The sequence below is a fragment of the Palaemon carinicauda genome, chromosome 21, assembly GCF_036898095.1.
Source record: "Palaemon carinicauda isolate YSFRI2023 chromosome 21, ASM3689809v2, whole genome shotgun sequence".
NCBI classification, from domain to species: domain Eukaryota; kingdom Metazoa; phylum Arthropoda; class Malacostraca; order Decapoda; family Palaemonidae; genus Palaemon; species Palaemon carinicauda.
Window position 1 is genome coordinate 100,769,818 of NC_090745.1, and position 10,000 is coordinate 100,779,817.

General features: G+C 34.1%; 1 protein-coding gene across 2 annotated transcripts in view; it reads right to left on the reverse strand.

Moving 5' to 3' along the window:
• Window positions 1-5,710, reverse strand: part of sog (short gastrulation) — a 41,711-nt gene extending 36,001 nt beyond the window's left edge. For both annotated transcript variants that reach the window (XM_068345190.1, XM_068345189.1), the window contains exon 1: window positions 5,600-5,710. In XM_068345190.1, coding sequence (XP_068201291.1) covers window positions 5,600-5,695 — 96 coding nt within the window. In that variant the 5' untranslated portion in view covers window positions 5,696-5,710. The remainder of the gene's footprint in view (window positions 1-5,599) is intronic.
• Between the last annotated feature and the right edge of the window lie 4,290 nt (window positions 5,711-10,000).

Genomic DNA, 10,000 nt, shown 5'->3' on the forward strand with positions numbered 1-10,000 from the left:
CAGACACTAGAACTAATCAGTACATGATATGAAATATGAAAAGGTTCCTGTCGTAGAGGTTACGAACTACATTTAACGAGTGCTAGACCTCAAGATAGATCACACAGGAGGTACTTGGCGCTGTTTACAGAAAAAAATAAAATAAATAAAAAACATTTTTCTGTTGCCCTAACCTTGCTTGCAGTTGTCCCTTAACATCAGTTAAAATACAAACCTTGTTAAAAAGCTGAAATTTAACATCTGTACGAGTTGCTACCTCAATGGTAAAGGACATTAGCTGGTGATTTATAAATATATATATATATATATATATATATATATATATATATATATATATATATATATGTGTGTGTGTATATATATATATATATATATATATATATATATATATATATATATATATGTATATATATATATGTGTGTGTATATATATATATATATATATATATATATATATATATATATATATATATATATATATATATATACACCTCTTAATATCGAATTCACATTACCTCGGGATGAGAGACCCGAGAGGGAATTAACTTTATGATAATAGCTTCTGGTTGACCGTGGATTCGAACTCGTATCAAAGAAATTGAGGTTCTGTGACTTAACACCAGGTCAGAATCGTACAGACACCGTTAAATGTGGAAAAAATTATCATATATATATAATTATATATATATATATATATATATATATATATATATATATATATATATATATATATATATATATATATATATATATACACACACACACACGTTATTCTTCAACTTGTGGTAATTAAGTGTTTAAGGTCTAATCGATAACACTACCATCAAATTATCCTTGGCAGAGAAGCAGGAGACCTGTTGAATCCCATTTAGTACTCTCTCTCTCTCTCTCTCAATCCGTTTTGAGAAGAAATCTTACAAAGTTTAAGTGAAGATTACATAAGCAATGCAGTATTCAACAAGTTCAAATCGTTGAATACTTCACAAGGAGAGAGAGAGAGAGAGAGAGAGAGAGAGAGAGAGAGAGAGAGAGAGAGAGAGAGAGAGAGAGAGAGAGAGAGCGCACAGGCACGAAAGGGGTATTATCCTAGTTCTGGGAAAACTTGCCGCAATCACAAATAATTCCTTTAAATCAATAACAATGAGTGATTAATAAAATTCAATACAACAAAAAATCAACTGTGAACATTGCTCTCAGGAATGCGATTTGATATTCAATCGAAGTGGAGGTCTACCCAAAAGAAATCAAAACTCTAGCTGTCACTGTCACCGTCATAAAGTCTAGAACAATGTAAATATGATTTTGATGATTATTTTTTTCTTTTTGCAATTATTCAAAATATGTAAATATTAAAAAACAATAAAAAAAAAATTTTTTTAACAAGCTAATTTGTCAGTCAGGTTAAAAGTGTCTACTATTTATAAAGGAAATCTGCACCAAGGGAATAGAATAGGAAATTGTATATAGTACGTTATTGATAATGAGGCCTGATGTGTCACGTCTGAGATCCTGAGGTCAAAGTCTATAACATTCTCTGTTATATAGACACTGTAAAATGTTCCAGAAATGATCTACGGAGAATCTAAGAGAACACTACGCTTAGGCAAAACAATACAGACGGCAAGGAAAACAACAAATATAGATATAATATTTATTAGGCAAGAATGATAATTAAACATGTGAATTAAATAAAAACCCAATTCTAACTACTAAAAGCACTTTGTATGTCATAAGGGTCTGTTTTACACAGTCATTAATTGTTCATCAGTTATGCCTATTAATCACAGTAAGCATATTAGTAAAAGGTAATTGTTGTTAGTAATATTTGCCTAGCTGATATACAAATGAATCTCCTTACAAAACAACCGGTCTAACATTATTATTGAGGAATTGGCGACTTTATAAGAATACGAGTTACTCGCTACGAATAATCTGTCATAACACATTATAAGTTTGAAATAAAATAAAATGGATTATTAATATGACTAATGTGATAAATTAACTTAATTACCAGCTTCCTTTTGGACAAAACTTTTTCTTAGTTGCAAGGTCCATAGAATGTGTTCTACTTTGATAGCGTACTTTAGGCCCAAGCTTATCTGCTTAAAACAAAGTCCAGTTAATAATTCCTTTATGGTATCTTCATTTCGACCCTATCTGTTTTATCAGTAGCAATACCCGAAGGCACTAGCCACCCGTTGAGATACAACGCTAGAGTTATTAGGTCCTTTGACTGGCCAGATAGTAATATATTGAATTTATCTCTGGTTACGGCTCATTTTTCCTTTGCCTACACATACACCTATTCTTGACATATTCTCCTCGTTCCTCATAAATCTGACAACACTAAGATAACCGAAAAAATTTACTTCACTCATGAATTAAATTATTGCATTATAATTGTTCAGAGGCTACTTTCCAATTGATAAGGGTAGACGAGAGACTAGTTATGGTAATCAGCTCTTCTTGGAGATAGGCACTCCACAATCAAACCTTTGTTCTATAGTATTGGGTAGTGTCACAGCCTCTGCACCATTGTCTTTCACTGTCTTTGGTTGGAGTTCTCTAGCTTGACGGTACACTTAAGCACACCATTCTATCTGTTTCATTTTTCCTCACTAGGCTAACTTCCCTGTTGGAGCCCTTGGGTTTACAGCATCCTGATTTCCCAACTAGGGTTGTGGATTAGCTCATAATATACAACCTTGAATAACAACCCCGTTTTGGTCTCTATTGCATTATTAATAGCAAGATAAGTAAAATATTTCTCGGATTAGTAGCGTTATGAAAGAACGTGACTAATCTTTTCTATACGGTAGCAAGGTTCATAGAATGGTACTTTGACTAACAGATCTTTCAGCCGCGACTGTATTATTAGATAGCGTTCTTTACGCAGCAGCTGCATATTTTGTAGGCATTATATTTTACATCCGATTCTTTGGACTTTCTCAACCGGCCTGTCCTCACCTTTCATGCACCACTTGAGAACAAATCCTAAGAGATCCACAGCTCTGACTGTGACCTCGTATAAACACTTCATTATAGCAATAATCTAGTTACTATACACCGCTTGAACTCTGAAGGATTAGGACACCCAGTAGATAAATGAGCTGAATCGAAAAAGAAAAAAAATATGTGAGAAAATGTTAAGGAAAATTTGTCAAATAAGAACCTTCATGTAGACCAACGCCGGCAAAAGTATGATTAGTTTTCTGTTCACATAAGTAACAATAAAATAGAGCAACACCTTCAAGCAAGTACTTGATAGTTGAGACTACTTTACTAAACACATTACAATGTCATTCCTAAAAAATATAAATCTAACAAAGACACATTTGTGGTGAAATATATCTATGGAAGAGTTTGCGTAGCTATCGAAACCACAAATTGCGTGTGAAATCATTCCATCTATGAAGTATAAGAAATAAAAACAATACAAATAAAAAATAAAACACGATAACATCAACGAAGACCTTAAAAACGTCACCATGACCAGTGAGAATTTGGGAAATATCAGAATACAAAAATTAAATCTTGTAAAAAAGGCCTATTTGAATCGTGTAGACAGCAATCCGAAAAAAGGTTGGCAACATCATTCTGTCAAGACTGACTTCCTCTCTGTCATCTTTCCCCTTATACCGCCTAGTAATATAGGCCTATGTAACGAATCCTTATAATAAAAGAGTTCAATTTCACACACACACACACACACACACACACATATATATATATATATATATATATATATATATATATATATATATATATATATATATATATACATATATATATATATATATATATATATATATATATATATATATATATATATATATATATATATATATATATACATATATATAGTGTAGCTCGAAACAACAACGCATTTCTCCTTTCCTGGGAGCATTCAAGGCTAAATTACAAAATGCAATTCCGATAAAACCACCTAATGGTAATTATAGTGCAATTGAAATTACGAAATTCATCAGGTAATTGAGGGGAAGTGGAAGGTGGTCATGGAAAGCAATTGGCTTTCATTATAATTGTCGGGATAGACTGATCGAATGATTTATACAAACGATGATATGAGAATTCTGGTTATTACTGGAAATGATGGTTGGAGTAATAACACTACATATTTACAACTAAACATCACGGAGATATTTTCGATAGCCAGTTAATAAAAAAGAGTGGGTACCTAATGGAAAAATCAAAAGAGTATGACAAACCATATGTATGATATTTATTATCTTTGAGAAAGCTATAGTTTCTGTCAAAATTTCAGCAGTAATGAAAGCACTTCAAAAACTAGGAATAGATGAATCTTATCTCGCCTTTTCTGTCAAGTGTCCTCGATTCGATCCTTATGAGGTAAACATTTATTTACAATATTATACACAAACTGTGTGTTAATTTTCAACAGCAATAACAATAATGAAATATTATATGGAAAACGGATATTAGCTGACCAGGGAGCTTCAAATGAGCTCAAATCGAGATGTGTTGGTTATAGTAATTTAAATTATTGTAGTAGAGCTTAGTATTTTTTCGCTGTCTGTTAGTGGACTTGTAAATTAACAAGGCGCTGAAGTGACACAGGTGGAGACTTTCGGATTTCGTTCCTCTGCACTAGCGATTTCAAAATTCCATCTTCAAAACTATCGACGTTATCCAAGGTCAGGCTTCAAAGACTAAAATTAACATGAACAGTGCCAACATAATTCATTCCTTAGTGCAAGCGGGGGGAGAGAGAGAGAGAGAGAGAGAGAGAGAGAGAGAGAGAGAGAGAGAGAGAGAGAGAGAGAGACTCACAAAACCGGTGCATCGAATATTTCAATGTCGGACTGCCGGACCCTGTAACCCTGTTAGGTTGGGGGGTCTTTGCAATATTACTTTTACAGATACCTTCATGCACAATTCCATGAAAAAAAACGTTTTGTATTAGCATTTGATCATGACTGCCAAAATAATGTCGTATTTTAAGGTCAGGAAACAATGATCATATGCCTACTTACCATTAGTCACATCTCTCTCTCTCTCTCTCTCTCTCTCTCTCTCTCTCTCTCTCTCTCTCTCTCTCTCTCTTTGTGCGGGTCGGGTCTTAGTATATCCAAGATGCACAGTCCTATAGAAAGGGGTTTCCAACCTCTTTTCTTAGATTTTCTTATGGGAGGCTTCTTTGAATCCAATCGTGAATTTGGCGTCAAAATGTTCATATTTCTGAGTCACATATTCTCAGAACTCTTACTTGTTATATTGGAGTGGGACGAGTGGGTTGATATTTTGAGAAAGAACAGAAAAAACGCTAGTTAAAATTTTGTATAGATGAACTAACCATTAAATAAAAAATTGAATAAAAAAAAAATAGACGGAGCTAGTGGAATTCCTAATTCATGTTTCATTACAAACATTATTACATTACATTTCTTTCCGTATGCCAAGCACTGGGAATCCACCAAACTGACGAAAGTTAGTCTGACCCAGGACCCACTTAGATTGGTCTGACCGACTGCTGACTCCTGAACCTTCAAAACCAAGAGGCCCGCTCCACCCTACCTTGCTTGAACTCCATCTCTCCGAGGAACACGCTTGTACTTACCGACAGGTCATCGAGGTCTTCCTCCCGGGCGCCGGAAAGATGCAGCAAAACGACACAGATGACGACCAACCGCATGTTAGCAAGCAACTGCGTCATTCGGTCTTGTTGTTGGGGAAGACAGGAGATACACGCAAACACACAACGGGCGACACCAGCCAGTATCAGGAGGAGGAGGAGGAGGAGGAGGAGGGAGGAGGGAGGTGAAGGAAATGAAAGATGTCTGAGAGAGAAGAGACACAATGAGATAGAAGACGCTGTGGTCACAATTCTCGACGAAGCAGGAGAAGGGAGGAGGGATAGCAGGGTGGAGAAGATTCTTTCTCGATAGGCGATCCTTCAATATTTAATTTCAAGGCCTCCTCTTTCTCCTCTCGGTCCTGTTGCTTCTGCTGACGATGAAACTTTACCGAAAGCTCTGACGTAGGGGAAAGAGGGCAACGGGAAGGACAAAAGACACAGCGGTAGGATGCTGGTAGCACTGACAACCTCGGGAGGCGAGGACTAACTGGCTGAAAAATCGGATAAAACAAATAGCTCTCCGGCCATGGGTATCTGTCTGGTGACATTTAAGAGGTATTGGCATCCGAGGAGGGCATGGAATTGTATCTCAAGAATGTCGAGGAATAAAAAAGAAAGACATGTTCGATGTCTAGAGGACAGAGACATGTTTGAGAAAGCCTAATTAAATTATATCCCCCCATTTCTCTGTCATACTTAAACCAATCATATTATTCAAACTAGACTCTAGACTGAATTTATAGAGTAACAAAAGCATTCAAGTAAGAATCAAACGTTACGAAATGAATGAATCAAACAAAACACTGGGATATATGATTCGGTAACCCAAGCCTACATACGACGCGGGATCTGAAGAGAGCCGTTACATAACGCTGCGACTTAAGACTCAGAAACGCTTAAAAAAAGAGAGGAAAAAATGACACATTCCATCGAGCTTTACAAGATGAAACTGGATTAGATATGGAAATCCATTTATCAAGTCAACCCCAAAAAGGAAAAATATAAATCATAATTAAAACTAAATTTCTTAGAAATTAAGCTAACAAAGACTGCGTCAACTTACAGTCATCGATAAACTTAAGAATATATATATATATATATATATATATATATATATATATATATATATATATATATATATATATATGTATGTATGTATATATATATATATATATATATATATATATATATATATATATATATATATAAACAACTCAATATTTGCAAATAACAGTTCTATTTAGTTACTCTTGGGAGGAATTGCTATAGATAATAGAAGATTTGAACAGAGCAAGCAGAGATGTAAGACTGAATATGAATATGAGTAAACCCAAAATATTGTTCATTAAAAATGCAGATAACAAATAAGTTATAGACAAACCTCTAGAGATTGATAATGAATATACGTACTTAGGACAGACAGTATGTTTCCCCAGGACATGAGACCAACATTAAAAGAATAAATAAGGGATGGAGAGCTTTTGGTAAATAAAATGAGATTATGAAACGTAAAATGTCCCTTTCTCTAAAAAGAAAAGTATTTAATCCGATGGTCCTACCAGTATTAACTTATGCATCAGAAACTTGGAGCCTTACTATAGCCTTACAACATAAGCAAGTTACAACTCAAAGAGCAATGGAAAGAATAAAGATGGGAATAACACCTAGAAACAGAAAAAATGTAACATGGATACGAGAGCAAACCAATGTATAGGATATTCTAACATGTTAGAAAAAGAAATGGACATGGGTAGTCCATATAATGAAGACAGATAATAAATATATATTAGAAATAATACAATGGGTCCCTAGAGATTCCAAACGAAGCAGGGTCAGGAGAGAAGACGACGGATTGACAAGTCAAGAAAAAATGCGGATATAGACTGGCATAGAAAGACCATATACAGACGCGAGTGGAAGGACGTGTCTGATAAATAGATAGATAGATAGATAGATTAGATAGATAGATCGGTGCATATTATTATATATCGTTCTCAAATAAAATCGACTCCAATATAACAAGGCTCCAAATAAAACATATCTGAGTATTACTGTTATTCCTAAGTATGTCCTTCAGAGAAGACTAAAGCGATAATCCTTAATCTCTTCCAGTGCGTTCTGTCGCAAGACTTCTCTCTCTCTCTCTCTCTCTCTCTCTCTCTCTCTCTCTCTCTCTCTCTCTCTCTCTCTCTCAAAGAAACTTTAAAAGGAACTCCCACCCCCAAGCCCTCTTTAAAATAACCATATTTATAGATTCAAATAAAGTAACAGGAATTTGGAATACATATTTTTGAGTGTGAAATTCTCTAATTGATGACTGATTATAATATGGGATGCTCAAAGGTAAAAATTTTTTTTCACTACTTACTACAATTACACAAATATATATATAAGATATAATCCATTAAACTAAAAATAATTTACTAATACTTTCGAAGTCATAAAAACAACAACAGTATTTTCTACTTCGCTGAACTTAGGATCTTTACAAAAACGGCTTTTGATATTAAATAATAAAGAAACCTATTGATATACCTTTTGTTTACATTGAAAGTTCCTATTGGGAAAATATTACACGGTCAAATGAGAGAGATGAAATTCATGGAACAATAAAAGACAGATATAATGAAAACGAGCAGAGAGAGAGAGAGAGAGAGAGAGAGAGAGAGAGAGAGAGAGAGAGAGAGAGAGAATTTTGACATGCTGGCTCCAAAGAATGGACGCTTGACTACGGATAATATAAACTGTTTAGTCTCCGCACGCCCTGATAGACAAATGTGGTGACAAGTTGGCATTAGGCTAGGCCTACGCAACCATAGGCCTAACAGCCTTCGAGGAAGAAAGAGCAGCAGAGGAGAAAGGTGACGGAGAAGGAAGGCCACTGTTTCGTCAGAGGTTTCTACCGATCCAAGGGGAATAAATTATCATTCAAATCGGTCCGTCACACATATAAGGTGTAGGCTACAGCTCTTTTCGGGTCGTTGGGTCCTTTGTGGGTACAAGAGGCTTATGGAGAATAATAATAAAAAAAAAAAAAAAATTATCAGCGGGGCATAAAAATATTCGTTAAGAATTTCTTAATCTATTTTACAATTATGACAATCTCATGGTCATGGGTTTTTCGGATAATAAGTCTAAGGAAAAGGCCGCCCCGTTTCGGTAGTTCTTGTCAAATATGATAAAATTTAAAATTAAAATCTTCTGACTTAGGTGTGTTTGAACTGTGTTTACAGTACACTGACAAAATTGTTAGAGCAATTTTCGTTCTTCATAAGAATCAAGTTTCTCTTCAAAAGATATATTTTAGGTCAAAATACCACCGAAGAATAAGAAAGAATTGGATAATTGGACCAATTTTTTTATTTTTAAACGGCACAATATAATAATAATAATAATAATAATAATAATAATAATAATAATAATAATAAACCATCGTAACCAATTTAGCAAGAATTTAACTCCAAAATTGTGTGCGTGCATGTACATGAAAATTCAAGTACGTAGACATAAGTATAACTGTCAATTTAAATTGTGAATATACAAAAATTATCATATAACAGCAGATCAAGTACAGCGTTTCTATTACGAATACTACAAAAGCTTAATCTTTTTAACAATATCTTTTAATAATTCCTTTACAAAAATGACTGTACAAACTTGTTTGATAAATGTCATATCATATTTTTCTTAACTATCTTTAGAAAGAAAACTGATCGAAAATAAGGAACATGCGAATTTGGAATCCAAATAAAATATAAGACTAAAGAGTTAAAGGAGAATGTTTTAATAAATCGATTAAATAATACATAATTAAATAACTGCAAATATAAATATGAGAAGCTATTTCGTTAACAACTCGAGCCGAGCATGATTACGTTGAGTTAGATAGGCCTATATGCTCTTTGAAATCTCCGGTTATACTCGCATAGCAAGAAGGAGCTTTTTTTTTTTTTTTTTTTTTTTTTTTTATCCACGAGGTCAAAAGGTTATAGTTGGGCCTATCTCTCAGAGCCTCGTGCATGGCGCCATGGTAAAGTAGGCTAATGAATAAAGGAGGAATTTCAATATGTCAAAATTCACACTAAAGAAAATCAAATACTATCCACATCCAAGAGGAAAATAACTTTGCTTGTGGCGAAGTCGTCAAATATCGTCAGCTAATTTGCTCTGATTTAAGATTTCTTCTCTATAACCGATTGCAGAGTTAATTCTGAATGTCGATTTTCTACCTTATACACAACTTAGCGCAAAAACTATCTTATATCTGATAGAAGCCTGCTCTGAAAATCTGATAAATCCAGAAAAATATGCCAAAAGGTATATATAAAGCTGATCACGAGATACATAGCGTTAGCTCTTTTCTTTGTGGGGATTTTTGGTAAT